A 19,588-nucleotide genomic window follows, 5' to 3' on the forward strand; every position below is an offset into this window, starting at 1 on the left:
CAAAGACAAATTAAGTAAGATAGATTTTAAAGTCTGCATGAAATCAAAATCGACCCTATTTAATTTGTTAGTGCATATTGCTAGTCTTGTGGTAAACAATCCGTGCAAGTTAAAACACAGAAAAAAATTGTTTGTCGCTGTAATCTTTAATCAAAATCTGAAAAGTTATTTCCGGTTTGGAATGGCGTTCATTCTCCGATGACGTCAGTTTGACGGCTTGGGTTGAAAACACGTAAACCACTCCCCTGCAACCGTTCGTCTGCTATGAGCGAGATATGGAGAGGAGGAGCGCTAAAGTAAAACCCTGCCCTCTATTCAATATCCTGTTTCACTTGGAAGTACGTCACAACACTGGAGAAAAGTCATTTGCATCGTCCGGTTCACGCGGACGATAATCTTGACTTTCAGGCTTGATTTCCTGGAAACAGTGGGCAACTTTGCCACCCCTCCTAACCATCTGAGCTCCACCCACTTTATCTTTCATTCTGAGAAACAGTTTCATTACACAGGATGTGTTTTCTCAGAGGAGTGTGAAAAACAACTGAAGGAAACTACTCTCATAAGTTTTTCCAGAATATGAAGACCACATACACTGGTATATTCTTATATTATATTCTTATTCTTCACGTTTTTACGGTAACACTTTACAATAAGGTTCATTAGTTAACTACATTAGTTAACTACATTAGTTAACATGAACTAATAATGAACTACACTTCTACAGCATTTATTAATCATTGTCAATGTTAATTTCAACATTTACTAATGCATTATTAAAATCCATGTTAACATTAGTGAATGCTCTGTGAACTAACACAAACAAGCAATGAACAACTGTATTTTTATTAACGTTAACAAAGATTAGTAAAGTAACAAATGTATTGCTCATAATTAATACATTAACTAATGTTTAATTAATGAACCTTATTGTAAAGTGTTACTGTTTTTACTTGTCTTGATTAACTGTGATTTTGTACAGGTCAGTCTCATATTCAGAAACAAGAATGTCCAGTACCGTCATACCCACAAACTCTGGGACGCTGATCATCCAGTTTCAGCAACCAGAACAAACGGCACCAGCTGAAAGAGGGACAAATGCTTCAGTGACTGTTCATGTCCCACAGGCAGCTTCACTTCCTCCAGGACTTCAGGCATTTCTGAAAGGAGAACCAAAAGCACTTGGGGTGAGAAATCTTTCAATAATTGATTATCATATGTGTCTGTCAGTGTGAAGGAGGAAATGTACAGGAACAAATCCAAAAAAGCAGGAGTACAAACATTAACTGTTGAGATGGGCAGGTTTTGTTGTGCAGATCTGGTGACCCTGCTCAGCTGACAACTGTGATTAATTATGACCCCTGCAATAAGTATCTGTTTTCTGGTCTTACTCAGACTGTCCAGATAATGATCGGCCTGCTGATTCTCCTGCTTGGCATTGTGTCTACAGTCCAATCCATCTTTGTTATTTGGGGTATTCCTTACTGGGGATCTCTCTTCGTGAGCAAACTTTATACAATTAAGTACAGTTCTTGTCTTTTATAAGCTAAATATTCTAACTGAAGCTTCCTTTCTCTCTCTCCTCTCAGTACATTACCGCAGGATCACTGAGCATTGCTGCAGAAAATGCACTCCATGTCAAAGGAACCTCCAGTCTGTGTTTGGTATGAACACGTCGCTTGTTATTTTCAGGTATTTTAAGTGTAATGGATGTAGGTCGGTAAGAGCTGTGCGTGTAAACCTCACTCTAGAGACCTGCACTCCCGCGGGAGTACAGCGGGACCCAGCACAACCGATTGTGGCGCGGGACAGTATTTGATGGGTGAATGCGGATGCGGGCGGCACGATATTGTGTGCGGGTTGCGGGAAAATAAAATTATTTGCGGGACTCCCGCAAAGTGGAAAGATCTAACAAAATAGAATAATTAGAAACAAATAAACCTTTATTTACAATAAAATAAAATAAAAACGATTTACAGGTGCAGGGTCGGAAGCGAACTCTCGTGTGGTTCATAGGCGCAAAACAGCCAAGCCTACCACACAGAGGCAAAATGTCTGCACCGCGTGACTCAGGTGAATCGCTTAGTCCTACAGATATTAGTAAGTTATTAAAGAAAGGAACATGCAAAACTGCAAAACCAAGCAAAGGAAAATCTGATATTTGGAAATGTTTTTCAGTAGTATGCGACAGCGATGGAAAGCACCTTCCTTTTGCGAGCTGTGACAAATGCAGCAAAATACTCGCATACAAGTCACAAGTCTGGAACTTCAGGTCTGAAGCTTCATGTGTGCACCGTTTTGAAAGGCCAAACATCCCTGACATTTGCGGCAAGTCAGTCGAAAGTGTCAAGTGCAATAAAAGATATAACAACAGAAAAATGTGTTGACTTTGTTTGTGCCAACATAAGACCTTATGACACCGTCTCTGGAGAGGGTTTCAGGGTTTACATATGCAATGTATTTAAAAAAACAACAAAAAAAAAACAATACTTATACGTTTACCCGTGGGATTTTGCGGGCGGGAGCGGGACACAATCTTGCTGGAGCGAGAAAATCCATCCCACGCAGGTCTCTACCTCACTCCTCTGATCTCAAGAGGTGCTCTAGCGACCGTGGTCCTTGTTAGAGTGCCCGACTCTTATGCCGGCAGTCCCGGTTCGAACAGGAGGGGTTACACAAGCACTGAATTTATTTAATGTAAGATTGAACAATGTGTCCGAAACGGGTAAAAGTATTAATTCGTTTCTTTCCAAAAGAAAAAAAAAAATATTACTGACCCCAAACTTTTGAATGGTAATATTGTTACAAAAGTTTTCGGTTACACTTTAGCATTGGACATGGTTCCAGTAATTCATGTTCTTGGACAGGTTGTCTTCAGCAAACTGTTTGTGGGCTTTCTTGTGAGCCAGCTTCAGAAGATGCTTCCTTCTGGGATGATGGCCATGCAAACCGACTTGTTGCAGTGTGCGGCATACCTCTAAACAAATGCTGGCAGCACTAATGCATTTGTTTTTTGAAGCCAGCTTCTGCACCTGACGCACAACACGAGGACTTAACTTCTTTGAGGAAAACCTCTCTCTATGACCCTGGCCACTGTGCTGTAACTCAGTTTCAGAGTGTTACCGATCTTCTTATAGGCTAGGCCATCTTTGTGGAGAGCAACCATTCTAATTCTCAAATCCTCAGAGAGTTCTTTGCCATGAAGGGACATGTTGAACATCCAGTGGTCAGTATGAGAGGATTGTGATCAACGTACAAGCTCTAATACAAGATAGGCAAATTTGTATGGTCCTGTCAAGCAGACAAATACATGAATATAATGAATAGGACAGGTGGCTTTGCATGGTTGAAAGATGTAGAGCTGTTATCATTTAGGGTGTACTCACTTTTGTTGCCAGCTATTTAGACAATAATAGCTGTATGTTGAGTTATTTTCAGAGGTCAGTAAATCTGTACTGCTATACAAGCTGCACATTGACTACTCTACATCTACACTTTTGTGAGATACTGTAAATACTTTACAACAGTTACAGATAAAGTTAAATGATCTAACTGTAGTATTCAGGTATTATTTACTATTTATGTATATCAAGAAGGTTATTTCGAGAGAGCTTGATTATGTGTAAAGTGTCTAATTTTTAAAGACCATTCAAATTGTTGTATATTCAATTCACACTAAACTTGACATGCATCATCCCCAGACTCTAATGTTAAAAATTCAAAGGAATTTTAATAATTCCTAATTATGTAATGACTAAATTACTAAATTACGTTTTATTAACAAAGTTCGGGAGGAGTAGGTTCAGATAATTAACCTAATTAACATGAGTGAAGAGCATTCAGTTAATCAACTCATTAACAACAAAAGGTGTATATATACAACAGTCTATATACATCAGGGGGAGTACTCTGGGTTCAAGCTCGGACACCACGCCAAATACACTTAACCTTTACTCTACTTAATTACATGTATTGGCCTATATCTTGTGAACATAAAGCCCAAACATCACAAAACTTGGTACATGTGGGCAACAAGACATTCTGAGTAAACATGCAAAGTTTAATTAATTTCTGATGCTCAAGGGTGCTTACAGCAATTTTTAATATTTATATCAATGGGAATCACAGGCTGTAATACTAATGTTGTCCACAAGAGGGAGGCATGAGATAAAATCTGTAAATTCGATTTTCCTATGCATAACATTCATTATATTTTTATAAAGCTTAATGTAGTCTAATTAGGTTGCAAATAAATCGGTGATCTCCAAATTACCTTTATTTTTACACGATACAGAAAACATGTCAAATTGACATGAATTAATGTATTTCTATCCAACTAAAATGAGGAGACAATATTATTTGTCTGTCATAAAATAGTACATAGAAGAGTAGTTCCATACAGAGACACCCGTATTATATTTGAAAATTTATTTTTATTTTATTTTTATTATATTTGAAGAGAGATATTATTTATATTTGGACCCTAATTATTGCCACTTGCGAGTATATTTTATTTTTATAGTGCTCCATATATATGATCTGCTTTAACTGGGTAAAGTGCTTGCAAACTTATTAACTTGTTTTTTGTTATTGTTTTCTGCCCATAGGTGAAAGGTTCACTTGGAATGAGCATCATGAGTGCTATAAATGCAGGCATTTCCATTTCTATACTTTCAATGGAATTGTCTATAGGATCATTGAACTCTTCTCATTCGGATGTCAAGTATAGGGTATGTTAACAACTTTTCTATTCACTTTTATTTAGTAATTATAAGATCACTGTGTTGTCAGTAAAGTTGTTAGCTGTAATCTGCAATAACCCATCCATTCTTTTTTTACTGACATTTAATAGAAGAATCTGATATACTTCCTACTATTTCTGATCATTTACAACGTAAGAAGTCATTGATATTACACATTAATTGTAAACTTATTCTAGTTCGTTATAGTACCATATGAACCTCAAGGATTGTACATTCTGCACTTTCAGCTGGCGTACCAGTGTGAGTAACTATTGTTTATTTGATTAATATTTGTGATAATGATGAGTGTTTTCTCAGACCCTCTGCGAAGGGATCACTGGTGTGTTCTTGGTATTCACTCTCCTTGAGTTCATCATCTCCATCTGTCTGTCAGCATTTGCTTGTAAAGCCAACGCCTGCTGTTCTCCTCAGGTGAGTCATGTGTTCAGGTCAAGAAGATGAGTGGCCTCTACACGGTTGATAGGCAGTTGCTAGGGTGTCGTGGGTGGTTTCTAGGACAATAAAGATGGTCAGAAAGATGGGTAGTTTTTCAGTTTCTATTTTTTTTTTTTATATATCTGCACAAAGTTTTCACATCAAAACATTTCAGCAGGATTTTTGTCTTTTCCTTTTTCCATTTCCATTTGAAATACAGTTCTGTAATACTGGAACTGCCAATGTTATTGAATTTATATTGCAGTAAGAAGGTATAAAACACTATATGTGCATTTCTCCAAAGGTGCTGAATGTTCACCATGTTGTAATTCCCCAGTCCTATCAGACACATAATCTTAACCAGTCAGAGGTAAGATAAGCTTGTAGCCCCAGACTAATTGGACTGATTTTATATATATATAAGTATTATCAATAAATAACCATTGAAGCTAATGGCACACCTGTTTTTCTTGCAGGTTCCTCTGGTCAGCGTCTCTTCCATGCCTCACCATCCTGCAGAAAATCCCCCACAATACAGTGAAACAGCTCCTAAATATTAATCTTTGTGGACAGAGCTGTGGTCCTGCTGTTGGGTTTTATGCTTTCGCAGGACACATGGGTTCTTCCAGTGTTTTACATTCATGTCCCCTTTTTAGTGTAAGAAAAGCACTTTAGTGACAGCAATCACTGGATCAAATAGTATATAAAGATTTCTACTATTCAAGATAAGATACTGTTGTGCAAATAAACAAATAAAATCGACTCACTGCATAAGAGACAAACTCGTTCAAATTGTCTTTCAAAGGTTTTATTTCTTGCAAGAAAGGTCAGTCATACAGAAACACAAATCACTGCAGAGTGTAAGACCAAGAAGGGAGGGATTCTTCCACCTTTATATCGCTCCCTAGCCTTCAAGGTTACATCTCTTAGCTGTAATTTTCATGAAACGTGATGTAGGGTGGACACATGAACCATATATTCATGAGTTATAAACATTAATATAAAAAAGTGAACACACGTGAACCATTTATTCATGAATTATAAACATTAATAACCTGTGAAAGTGAACCTTAATGTAAAGTGGACACATGTAAATTGTGTATTTATTAATTATAAATGTTCACACAGAAGATAGTATCTTTTTCTGATGAACTATTTTATTTTAGATGCATGTACTTAGGTCCATATATATTTGGACACAGGCACGATTTTCATACTTTTGGCTCTGTATGCCACCAGAATAAAATGAAAAGATGCATTTGAAGAGCAGACTTTCAGCTTTAATTCAAGGGGTTGAACAAAAATATCAAGTAAAAGGTTCAGGAATTGCAGCCATTTATATAGACAGTCCCCCCATTTTCAGAGGCGAAATGTTATCGGACAAATGAATATAATCATAATTTTTTTTTTCATTTTTAATCTTTTAAATCCTTTGCAGGCAATGACTGCCTGAAGTCTGGAGCCCATGGACTTCACCAGAGACTGTGTTTCCTCCTTTCTGATGCTTTGCCAGGCCTTAACTGCAGCGGTCTTCAGTTGTTTGTTTGAGGGTCTTTCTACCTTTAGTTTTCCCTTCAGCAAGTCAAATGCATGTTCAATCGAGTTGAGATCAGGTGATTGACTCAGCCATTGCAGAATATTCCATTTCTTTTCCTTAAAAAACTCCTGGGTTGCTTTTGCAGTGTGTTTGGGATCATTCTCCATCTGTACCGTGAAATGCCATCCAATCAACTTTGCTGCATTTGGCTTAATCTGGGCAGACTTCTCCATACTTTTCTCTTCCCGTCATTCTGGTTGAGGTTAATCTTAGTTCCATCCATCTGGTCTTTCTATTCTTGAGGCTTATGAATATTTTGCACCTTGTGGTGAACCCTCTGTATTTGCTCTCGTGAAGTCTTCTCTTGATTGTAGACTTTGACAATGACACACCTACCTCCTGGAGAGTGTCCTTCACTTGGCTGGATGTTGTGAATGGGTTTTTCTTTACCATGGAGAGGATCCTGCGATCATCTACTACTGTTGTTTTTGAAGCCCAATGATGGCCTGTTTGACTTGCATGGAGAGCTCCTTTGAACGCATGATGTAGGTTCACAGCAACAGATTCCAAATGCAAATATCAAACTTAAAAGGTCTGGAGTTGATTCTATTGCTTAATCAATCAATAAATAATGAAGGAATGGCCTACACCTGTCCATGAAACAGCTTTTGATTCAATTGTCCAATTACTTTTGGTCCCTTGAAAAAGGGGGGTGGCTACTCTCAAGAGTTGTAATTCCTAAACCCTTCTTCCAATTTGAATGTAAATACTCTCAAATTAAACCTGAGAGAGTGCACTGTCAGCCCACTATAGATATACAAGTATAATTGTATTGAATATCTTTTGGTAAATACCTGAAAAAAACAAATTCAATATTTGGACCTGACCCTTATAGGTAGAGATCTTCTGTCAAAAGCAGGAGTTCTTATATATGCTGTACATTTAGTATTGATCAGATTTTACCCATTTTTTTAAAGGAAAAATAGTGTGCTCTACATTTGTAAATCTGTTTATATTAATTCACTTAAAAGAGATGGTCTTAATTTTCTAGATGTTTCTACTTTAAATAATACTGTAGCGTTCTCAGACAAGGATGAGGAGTTTGACAACAAAGGTTGTTTATTGAAGGCTGTTGTCAGCCACAGCCCTTGCCGTACACAAACCGACTTATAAGTGATAAGTTGGTGTGGCCTATTAGAGAACCGCACTTGAACCAGAGGCCCTCTTTCTGCACCCTCTCTCAGGTACCCCTCACGACACCACAGGGGGCAGAGCATTTTCCCTATTCAATTTGACATCCAATAACAGTTCAAAAATACCTACTTTGTGGAACCAGACAAATTGCCAGCGAAAGTATGTGCTTTCTGTAATGGAGGATGAAGTCCACTGGAGGCGTGTGTAGTGTTGAATCCATGTGCAGTTTAATATAAACACAAATCCAAAAAACAAACTTGAACAAAACAAAACAAAGACTTGACTTGACAATAACACTCACCATGGCCGGTTACAATAAACAAAGCTAGACAAGAGTACAATGAAACATGAGGGCTATTTATAAAAGGGACTAATGACAAACAAGGAACACCTGTGAACAATGAAGATGATGGACCAATGGAAAGACAGAACTGAAATCACATGACAAACCAATCAGAACATGACACATGAGATAGGGGAAGCGCATGACATGAACACATGAGGGCAATGGAATCTCATGACACAAAATACATGGCAAAACAAACAAAACATAACAATGAAAACACTCAGAGATATATTATGATGAGTTTGAGGAGTATGTGTTGCACTAATGTAATGCACTAAAGTCTTTTATTTAGTATTTTGTTTTGTTCATGATTTCCTGTCCTTTTGTAGTCTTGCACTTGGTCTTTGTAGTTCTTCTACTGTTTCCCCACCCTAATTTGGCACAAGTTCTCCCTGTTTTCCCTCCAGTACTCATGTATTTTTAGTCCTGTGTTGGCCATGGTCTCGCATCTGCTGTTGCTTGTATACTTGGACTTCCTGCTGTTTCCTCTCATGGATTATTGAACAGCTTTAAATCAGCATATAGATCCAGCTTCCTCACTTCATTAACAGCATACTAGAGGTAAGTCTTGCACTACTGATTGCTGAGCCAAATTTGTTAATGACTCTGATTGGGAAAGTGTTACTTTCATTATGAGTTTTTCATTACAAATAAGGAAAGATTAATTTCTTTAAGCAAAATGCAGAAATCCTACGCTGTTAAACATTTTCTTAGTAAATTTTAAGAAGGACACTGATGTTAGCTGCTCTTTTTTCCCCTTCAAATTATACATAAATGTAAGTCGTCTTACCAAAAAGACTTTTCTCAGTAGTCTTACAAGAATTTCTATCATCAAACTAACCATAATAGAAAAGCTTCAAAAACTCTTTTCTATCTTCATCAACTTTGAATAAGGTGGTTTGAGTGAATTGAAGAATGTAGAAACAACAAATGGTACGGCTGTGCTGACCATTGTCATATTTTTTGTACAATATTTACAAGCCTGTTTCCAAACCAGCATGCAGGTTATATAAAATACAACTAAGCCAAATTAAGCAAGATTAATTTACTCTTATTATTATGAATGGGAACATATATTACAGTAGCGTTTCAGACTTGATTTCCTGGAAACAGTGGACAGCTTTGCCGCCCCTCCTAACCATCTGAGCTCCACCCACATATCTTTAATTCTGGGAAACCGTTTCATAACACAGGATGTGTTGCCTCAGAGGAGTGAACTATAAAAACACACAGCAAAATGTGAAAAACAGAAAAGATCTCATTTGATTACCTTCACACAAATTACTATCTTTACATTATGTCTGCAAATTTTATTAATGAGTAGTTTATTTCTTTATTTAGTAATGCATGGATTTATAATGGCAGTTGGGCACTTTTGTAAATGCAGTTGTTAAATGCTGTAGATCAGTTTAAACAAGAATTGTTTGTAATATATCTGTAAAAAAGTTATTCTAGTTACCAATAATTCTGTGACATGACTGCATTAACTGCATACGTTTTTCCAGAATATGAAGACCACAGATTGTTTATTACAATAATGTATGTTAACATAAAGTATTTTAATAAATACACTGGTAAGAATATTTATGAAAATCTATTTTATATACTTATTCTTCAAATGTTTTTACATGTCTTCATTAACTGTGATTTTGTGCAGGTCAACCTCAGATTCAGAAACAAGAATGTCCAGTACCGTCATACCCACAAACTCTGGGACGCTGATCATCCAGTTTCAGCAACCAGAACAAACGGCACCAGCTGAAAGAGGGACAAATGCTCCAGTGACTGTTCATGTCCCACAGGCAGCTTCACTTCCTCAAGGACTTCAGGCCTTTCTGAAAGGACAACCAAAAGCACTTGGGGTGAGAAATCATTCAATAATTGATTATCATATGTGTCTGTCAGTGTGAAGGAGGAAGTGTACAGGAACAAATCCAAAAAAAGCAGTAGTACAAACATTAACTGTTGAGATGGGCAGGTTTTGTTATGCAGATCTGGTGACCCTGCTCAGCTTAAAACTGTGATTAATTATGATCCCTGTAATATATTTATATATATATATATATATATATATATATATTATATATTATATATTTTCTCGTCTTATTCAGACTGTCCAGATAATGATCGGCCTGCTGATTCTCCTGTTCGGCATTGTGTGTACAATCTATGCAGAAACCATCTTTGTTATTTGGGGTATTCCTTACTGGGGATCTCTCATAGTGAGCAAACTTTATACAATTAAGTACAGTTCTGTCTTTTATAAGCTAAATATTCTAACTGAAGCTTCCTTTCTCTCTTCTCTCAGTACATTATCACAGGATCATTGAGCATTGCTGCAGAAAATGCACTCCATGGCAAAGGCACCTCCAGTCTGTGTTTGGTATGAACACATCACTTGTTATTTTCAGGGGTCCAAGCACCATCAAGTTGTCAAAAGAATTTTCGATTCGTCAACGCATTTCAAAGATATTAGTTAATTGGTCAGTCAGCCAACACCTATTTTTATGAATGGACTAGTAATGGTGCAATGAATCACAAAACTCACGGTTCGAATCATATCACAGTTTCCGATCAGCAAATAAAATAAAAATAGGGGTTTTGAGACAAATGTAACTTTGCATTCTTTATTATTTAAAGAACACTTTAAGTACTTCGATACCACAGCAAAAACTATTAGCCTAACTAAAACGATATTAAAAACAAGCGAACAGACAGTAAAAATAAGAATACACACACATACAGACCCTGCTTCTGTCTGGAAAGGGCTCAGGCAAATCACAAATTGTAAACCTAACGCCCTCCACTCTGCCAATGCTAATGACCTGCTTCTGGCTAACAACCTGAACAACTTCTATTGTCACTTTGACAACAAATGGGACACCATCCCCTACAACATTAGTGATATCAGCCATCAGCATCATCTCCAGCCCATCAGCTCCATCACACCCACTACAGCAGGAGCCAAGAAAAGCCTCTCTACATTTGGGAGAGAGATGTAAACAGCATTTTCAAGAGACAGAAACACCATAAAGCAGCGGGACCAGATTCTGTCTCTCCATCCACTTTGAAGTATTTTGCTGATCAGTGGTCTCCAGTGTTTACAGACATCTTTAACACCTCACTGGAAACTTGCCACGTACCAGCCTGCTTCATGACTTCAACCATTATCCCTGTTCCAAAAAAATCTAGGATCACAGGCCTTAACGATTATAGACCCATTGCGCTAACATCTGTAGTAATGAAGTCTTTTGAGCGCCTTGTGATGTCACACCTTAAATCTATCACAGACCCTCTTTTGGATCCTCTGCAGTTTGCATAAAGAGCAAAAAGATCTGTTGACAATACAGTAAACATGGCTCTTCATCCTTCAACATTTAGATTCACCAGGTACCTATGCTAGGATCCTGTTTGTGGATTTTAGTTCTACTTTTAACAATATCATTCTTGTTCTGCTATAGGAAAAACTCTCCGAGTTGACTCCATCTGCAAATGGATTACAGACTTTCTGACTGACAGAAGGCAGCAACTGAGAGTGGGAAAACAAGTTTCTGACTATCGGACCATAAGTACTGATTTTCTCTCAAGGTTGTGTGCTGTCTCCTCTACTTTTTTCCCTGTACACCAACAGCTGCACCTCCAACCACCAGTCTGTCAAACTGTTAAAGTTTGTGGATGACACCACCCTCATCGGGCTTATCTCTGGGGGGGATGAGGTTGCTTACCGGTGGGAAATTGACCATATGGTATCTTGGTGCAGTCAGAACAATCTAGAGCTCAATACTGTGAAAACAGTGGAAATGGTGGTGGATTTTTAGGAAAAACCCAGCCTCATATACCCCAGTTACATTGCATGACTTCCCAGTTGAGAGTGTGGACTCTTTCCGCTTTTTGGGAACTATCATTACCCGGGATCTAAAGTGGGACTTAAACATCAATACTGTGATTAAAAGAACTCACCAACGGATGTACTTCCTGCGGCAGTTGAAGAAGTTTAATCTGTGGAGGACAATGATGGTGCACTTTTATACTTCCATCATTGAGTCAATATTAACCTCCTCTATAACCATCTGGTATTCTGCTGCCTCTGCTAAGGATAAAGACAGACTACAGCGTGTTATTCACTCTGCAGAGACAGTAAAGTGATTGGCTGTAGTTTGCCATCTCTCCATGACCTGTATACTTTAAGGACTCTAAAGAGGTCTGCTAAGATTGTGGCCGATCACTCTCACCCTGGACATAAACTATTTGAGGTTCTCCCTTCAGACCGAAGACTGCGATCTATAAAGACAAAAACCTCACGCCACAAAAACAGCTTTTTTTCCAGTTGCTATTGGCCTTATAAATACTACACATAATAGTCTGCAAGCTGCGCTTACACCAACTTTTTAAATTGTGTACTCTTATCATATGTATATTTTATAATTTATGTATTATTTAAATAGTCAATTTTCGTTTCATTTTTTAAGTATTTTTAAAGCATTTCAGAGCAAATTCCTTGTACTTGTTGTTGTACTTGGCAATAAAAGTGGATTCTGATTTCAAACATTAATAAATACTATAGAACAGTTACAAATAAAGTTAGATCTAACTGTAGTATTCAGGGACAGAAATGTAATAATTAGGTATATTTTCACTGCATGCTTAGTGTTTGCTGCATCAATTAAACAGATTAATCAGTGTTAAAGCTGTGTTTTGTTGTTTAATGCAACATTAATGATAAAGCAGCAGTTATAGGCTGCACAGAAACAATGCAAGAATGATTTGATGATTTGTTTTTTGTTTTTCTCTGTTTACATTCACATAACCACCTGTATATATACGGGAATACTTCTCAAGATGGTTATTTTGAGATCAGTTTGTGTTTGTGTGTGCATTTAATCGCAAGGAGTCGCGAAAGAGAGCTTGATTATGTGTTCGCACGTAAAGTATCTAATCTTTAGTGACGATTATAATTGTCATACAATTAGAATCGTCAGATAAAATCTGTATAAATGGTTCATTTTAAGGACTTAACATTAAAATAATTATATTTTCATAAAGCTTTAGTGTAATCACATTGCAGAGAAATCAGGATCTCCAAATTACCATTATTTTTACGATACAGAAAACATGTCAAGGTGCCAGTCAAGAATTAATGTATTTCTATCAAATTAAAATGAGGAGACAATATTATTTGTCTATTGTAAAATAGTACATTGAAGAATAGTTCCATACAGAGACACCCATATTATGTTTGAAATTCTAAGACTTTTATTATATTTGAAGAGAGATATTGTCATTGAATATATGCATTGTCCTCACAAGTCATTTGTATTTGGACCCCGATTATTGCCACTTGTGACTTTATTTATTTTCATAATGCTCCATATATATTGTTTCATGATCTGCTTTAATACATTGGGTTAAGTGCTTGCTAACTTATTAACTTGTTTTTTTGTTACTGTTTTCTGCCCATAGGTGAAAGGTTCACTTGGAATGAGCATCATAAGTGCTATAACTGCAGGCATTTCCATTATTTTACTTTCACTGGATTTGTCTATTGGACCATTGAGATCTTTCTGCAGTGGTTATCAATGTTATAATTCAAATTACAAGTATATGGTATGTTAACTTTTCTAGTCACTTCTATGTAGTAATTACTATAAGATCACTGATCAAAGTTGTTAAAGTCCAGCTGTAATCTGCAATAACCTGCCAGATCTGTGTTTACTGGCTTTTAATAGAATAATCTAATAGACCTCCTACTATTACTGATCTTTTACAACGTAAGAAGGCATTGACACTATACATTAATTGTAGACTCAGTCTAGTTTAATTTATGTTATATTACCAAATTAACCTCAAGGATTTTACATTCTGCACTTTCAGTCAGTGTACCAGTGTGAGTAACTATCACTTATTTGATTAATATTTGTGCTAATGATGAGTGGTTTGTTTGGGTTTGTTTCAGACCCTCTTACAGGGAATCAGTGGTGTGACTTTGGTATTCACTGTCCTTGAGTTCATCATCTCCATCTGTCTGTCAGCATTTGCCTGTAAAGCCAACGCCTGCTGTTCTCCTCAGGTGAGTCATGTGTTCAGGTCAAGAAGATGAGTGGCCACTACGGTGTTCTGGGTGGTTGCTAAGACATTGCAGATTGACAGAAAGATGGGTAGTTTTTCAGTTTCAATAATCTGCACAAAGGCACAAGTTTCCACATAAACACTTCAGCAGGATTTTTGCATTTTTCCTTTTCCATTTCCATTTCTATTTGAAATACAGTTCCGTCTATAAACCTGTAATACTGGAACTGTCTGCCAATGTTATTGAATTTATATCACAGTAAGAAGTGTGCATTTCTCCAAAGGTGCTGAATGTTCATCAAGTTTTAATTCCACAGTCCTATCAGACGCATGATCTTAACCAGTCAGAGGTAAGAGAAGCTTGTAGCCTCAGACTAATTGGATAAAAATTGGTGTTTAGTGTTGATTTTATATATATATATATATATATATATATATATATATATATATATATATATATATATATATATATATATATATATATATATATATATACAGTGGGTACGGAAAGTATTCTGACCCCCTTAAATTTTTCACTCTTTGTTATATATCAGCCATTTGCTAAAATCATTTAAGTTTATTTTTTTCCTCAATGTACACACAGCACCCCATATTGACAGAAAAACACAGAATTGTTGACATTTTTGCAGATTTATTAAAAAAGAAAAACTGAAATATAACATGGTCCTAAGTATTCAGACCCTTTGCTCAGTATTTAGTAGAAGCACCCTTTTGATCCAATACAGCCATGAGTCTTTTTGGGAAAGATGCAACAAGTTTTTCACACCTGGATTTGGGGATCCTCTGCCATTCCTCCTTGCAGATCCTCTCCAGTTCTGTCAGGTTGGATGGTAAACGTTGCTGGACAGCCATTTTTAGGTCTCTCCAGAGATGCTCAGTTGGGTTTAAGTCAGGGCTCTGGCTGGGCCATTCAAGAACAGTCACAGAGTTGTTGTGAAGCCACTCCTTCGTTATTTTAGCTGTGTGCTTAGGGTCATTGTCTTGTTGGAAGGTAAACCTTCGGCCCAGTCTGAGGTCCTGAGCACTCTGTAGAAGGTTTTCATCCAGGATATCCCTTTACTTGGCCGCATTCATCTTTCCCTCGATTAGAACCAGTCGTCCTGTCCCTGCAGCTGAAAAACAACCCCACAGCATGATGCTGCCACCACCATGCTTCACTGTTGGGACTGTATTGGACAGCTAATGAGCAGTGCCTGGTTTTCTCCACACATACCACTTAGAATTAAGGCCAAAAAGTTCTATCTTGGTCTCATCAGACCAGAGAATCTTATTTCTCACCATCTTGGAGTCCCTTCAGGTGTTTTTTAGCAAACTCCATGCAGGCTTTCATGTGTCTTGCACTGAGGAGAGGCTTCCGGCGGGCCACTCTGCCATAAAGCCCCGACTGGTGGAGGGCTGCAGTGATGGTTGACTTTCTGCAACTTTCTCCCATCTCCCGACTGCATCTCTGGAGCTCAGCCACAGTGATCTTTGGGTTCTTCTTTACCTCTCTCACCAAGGCTCTTCTCACCCGATAGCTCAGTTTGGCCGGACGGCCAGCTCTAGGAAGGGTTCTGGTCATCCTAAACGTCTTCCATTTAAGGATTATGGAGGCCACTGTGCTCTTAGGAACCTTAAGTGCAGCAGATATTTTTTTGTAACCTTGGCCAGATCTGTGCCTTGCCACAATTCTGTCTCTGAGCTCTTCAGGCAGTTCCTTTGACCTCATGATTCTCTTTTGCTCTGACATGCACTGTGAGCTGTAAGGTCTTATATAGACAGGTGTGTGGCTTTCCTAATCAAGTCCAATCAGTATAATCAAACACAGCTGGACTCAAATGAAGGTGTAGAACCATCTCAAGGATGATCAGAAGAAATAGACAGCACCTGAGTTAAATATATCAGTGTCACAGCAAAGGGTCTGAATACTTAGAAAAACACAGAATTTGTGACATTTTTGCAGATTTATTAAAAAAAAAAAAGAAAACTGAAATATCACATTGTTCTGTCAATATGGGGTGCTGTGTGTACATTGAGAAAAAAAAAAAAAACTTAAATGATTTTAGCAAATGGCTGCAATATAACAAAGAGTGAAACATTTAAGGGAGTCTGAATACTTTCCGTACCCACTGTATATATATATATATATATATCTCAAGATTAGTATTATCAATAAATAACCATTGAAGCTGATGGCACATCTGTTTTTCTTGCAGGTTCCTCTGGTCAGCATCTCTTCCATGTCTCACCATCCTGCAGTAAATCCCCCACAATACAGTGAATGTTCTGCTCCTAAATATGAACCTTAAAAAGTGAGACAGATCTGTGGTCCTGCCATTGGGTTTTATGCTTTCGTAATGATTTACTGTCCTGATTTATCTCTGCCAGTGGAGTAAAGTATTTAAGTAAATGTAATTAGTTACTGTACATAGTATCTTTAATACTAAATATACTAGTATACTTATGTATCTTTTTGGCTACTTTGTAGTTTTACTGAGTATCAAAGATATTTGCAACTATTATTCTCTACTTGACTAAATTTTTGAACAAGCAAATGTACATTTTACCTCAATACATTTGAGTAATGCAGTTATTTGCATGGCACCTAGCTTTTTCTGCAGCAGTTCGTTTCTGCTATAAAGAAGCAATAACGCCATCTACAAGGCATTGAAGGTACAGTACTATATCTTATGCGTTTTGCCTTTACTCACTTAAACTTGTCAAGAAAGTCACTTTAGGGAAATACGAGTGCATTAGCATGTAGTTGCTGAATCACATAGATGCTAAATGTATTACTGCCCTCCACAGGTCAAAGTTTGAACTAATTGTTATATACTTGCACTAGCATATTGTATATGACAATTTATTTCAAACTTTGACCTGTGGAAGGCAGTCAAAAACCTTAATTTCTTTTCGACTGAAGAAAGAAGGACATGGACATCTTGGATGACATGGGGGGTGAGTAAATTATAAGGGAAATTTTAATTTGAAAGTGAACTAATCCTTAAAGCCTTGTCTGTGAAACCGGGTGTAAGATTTTTACTCAAGTTATATTGTAATTGGTGACTTGTAACTTGCAATGGAGTCATTTTCACTGAAAGGTATCTGTACTTTTACTTGAGTATGGTGATCAGGTTCTCTTCGCACCTCTGATCTCTGCTTTCCTTTCACTAAAAAGAGAACATGAATGTAATCACTGGATCCAATAGTAAATGCAGATTTTTTTAGTCACTTATGTGTAAACAATTATTACAATTACTGGTTTGCAATTTTCTTTATATAAACAATGCTGCCTAATCATCAGTGTAAGTCACTCTTTTTTTACTTTAATGAATATGATTGATACAAACTGAATGTTTAAAACTTGCAAATCAAAAGCAAATATTAAAATTATTCCTCAAAGTCTCAGTCCTCTGTCTCCTTCAGCAGGCTTGCTTTGGGATTGAGAAACAAAATCAGAGATTAGAGTATCACAAACACCAGTCTATGCTATCTTTTCTTTCTGGATCTTAGGATTGGATCTGTTATTTTCCAGTGATAAATGGTCAATGTTTATTGAGAGTAGTCAAAAATAAAAAAAATCAGATTCTGTACAGGACTACGGCATGAACTCTAGAAGCCACCAAAAATTGAATTCAAAGAATTACAGCAAGGGTCTACAAACTCGATTCTGGAGGGACAACGTCCTCCAGCTTGCCTCAACAGACCTGCCTTGAAGTTTCTAGTATGCCGAGTAAGAGCTTGATTAACTGGTTTGGGTGTGTTTAATTGGGGTTGGCGTTAAACTCTGTGGGACAGTGGCCCTCCAGGAGCAGGATTGGACACCACTGAATTGTGCAATCATCAGTATCTTTGTTGTTTATTTTTTTGTGTTAAAGGGGTCATCAAATTGTTCTTGATATTTACACATCAGAAATCAAACCTTACTCCTGTTTAAAATATGAATTATTCTTTTCAAATGCCCAGATTAGAAATCAGGGTCCCACTTTATATTAAGTGGCCTTAACTACTATGTACTTACATCAAAAAATAAGTACAATGTTCTTATTGGGTTCATATTGAATTGCAAAACACTTTCGCAGCTATTGAGGTGGGATACAGGTAAGGTTAGGGAAAGCTTTGGTGGTATGGGTAGGTTTAAGGGTAGGGGTAAGGGTTAAGGGATGGGTCAACAGTGTAATTATAAATGTAAATACAGAAATTACAGATGTAATGACATGCAGGTGTTTTTAAAATATAAGTACAATGTAAAAACATGTATGTACACAATAAGTGCATTGTATCAAATGATTAATTTAAATGTAAGTACATAGTAGTTAAGACCACTTAATATAAAGTGGGACCGAAATCAGGAGAATCGTTTCTCCTTAAAGGCTGATTGACTGGGCCTGTTTTTGTGTGTGTGGTTTATTTTATTATGTTTGTTATAAGGAAGGTGGTAAAATAAAAGTGGTCAAGATTTCCAGTCATTGGCCATGATGGTTAAGAAGACTGAAGACAACTACTATTATTCTTGGTTCAATAGCACTGTTTTGAGTGTTTTATTCTTTTTCTCTTTCTGCTGTGTTTTCTGTGTATAGTATGACAGATAAGGGTATGGCAGCTCAACATAGGGCACTTACTGAGTTTGTGCAACAGCTCCAGATAGAAATTGCAGCATGACGATTCTGCATTTGTCCAGTCGGTTGTGGTAGAGAATAATCAATTTTGTAGATTATCATCAACTCAACGACAAAACTCAAAAGGATGCTTCTCCCTTGTCTAGAGAATAGAGGCTTGCAGTTATATAATACAGTCAGTGTTATAAATAATTCAAATATGCAGAAAATTGTAAAAAAAAAAAACAAAAAAAAAACAAAAAAACAAAGAGATTAATTGAATTTAAGCTCATGTATTAACATATAAACATTTATCAACTCACACATCTTTTATGGTAAATGGTCTTTTCACACTGTGGACAACCGAGGGACTCAAACTCAACTATTAAAAAGGTTCAAACATTCACTGACGCTCCAGAAGGAAACACGATGCATTATAGTTGTGTTTGAGTCCCTCAATTGTCTTCAGTGTGAAAAGATGGATCTCAAAATCATTCAGTCACTGCTGGAAAGGGTTCAAATATGCAAAAGATGCCTGAAAACTGAAGAATCTGCAGGAGCTGGAGAATTTTTCTGAAGAACAGAGCTCAGTTTAACCTTTCAGGACAAACAAGAGACTCATGAACAACCATCACAAAACATAAAAACAGTCGTGGATCATCAGGAAACCACA

At 37.1% G+C, this 19,588-nt stretch overlaps 2 protein-coding genes across 4 annotated transcripts; both read left to right on the forward strand.

The window, feature by feature from the left end:
- The first annotated feature begins 367 nt into the window (after nt 1-367).
- On the forward strand, nt 368-7,636 carry LOC137024761 (membrane-spanning 4-domains subfamily A member 15-like). Of its 2 annotated transcripts, none has more exons than XM_067392628.1 (10): nt 368-595; nt 980-1,184; nt 1,393-1,497; nt 1,587-1,661; nt 4,605-4,727; nt 5,058-5,171; nt 5,479-5,544; nt 5,651-5,714; nt 6,020-6,034; nt 6,613-7,636. In XM_067392628.1, the coding sequence occupies exons 2-10, from the start codon at nt 1,005-1,007 to the stop codon at nt 6,720-6,722; spliced, it is 852 nt and encodes a 283-aa protein (XP_067248729.1). In that variant the 5' UTR covers nt 368-595; nt 980-1,004; the 3' UTR covers nt 6,723-7,636. The 2 variants fall into 2 exon arrangements, with proteins under 2 accessions (XP_067248729.1, XP_067248730.1); XM_067392629.1 differs by having other exon boundaries at nt 6,020-6,090; nt 6,613-7,618.
- Nucleotides 7,637-9,933: 2,297 nt separating this feature from the next.
- LOC137024767 (membrane-spanning 4-domains subfamily A member 4A-like) lies at nt 9,934-17,741 on the forward strand. Of its 2 annotated transcripts, XM_067392640.1 has the most exons (7): nt 9,934-10,113; nt 10,363-10,473; nt 10,560-10,634; nt 13,712-13,855; nt 14,205-14,318; nt 14,602-14,667; nt 16,534-17,741. In XM_067392640.1, the coding sequence occupies exons 1-7, from the start codon at nt 9,934-9,936 to the stop codon at nt 16,624-16,626; spliced, it is 783 nt and encodes a 260-aa protein (XP_067248741.1). In that variant the 3' UTR covers nt 16,627-17,741. The 2 variants fall into 2 exon arrangements, with proteins under 2 accessions (XP_067248741.1, XP_067248742.1); XM_067392641.1 differs by lacking the exon at nt 10,363-10,473.
- Nucleotides 17,742-19,588: the final 1,847 nt, after the last annotated feature.

This window comes from Chanodichthys erythropterus, chromosome 8, assembly GCF_024489055.1.
Source record: "Chanodichthys erythropterus isolate Z2021 chromosome 8, ASM2448905v1, whole genome shotgun sequence".
NCBI lineage: Eukaryota > Metazoa > Chordata > Actinopteri > Cypriniformes > Xenocyprididae > Chanodichthys > Chanodichthys erythropterus.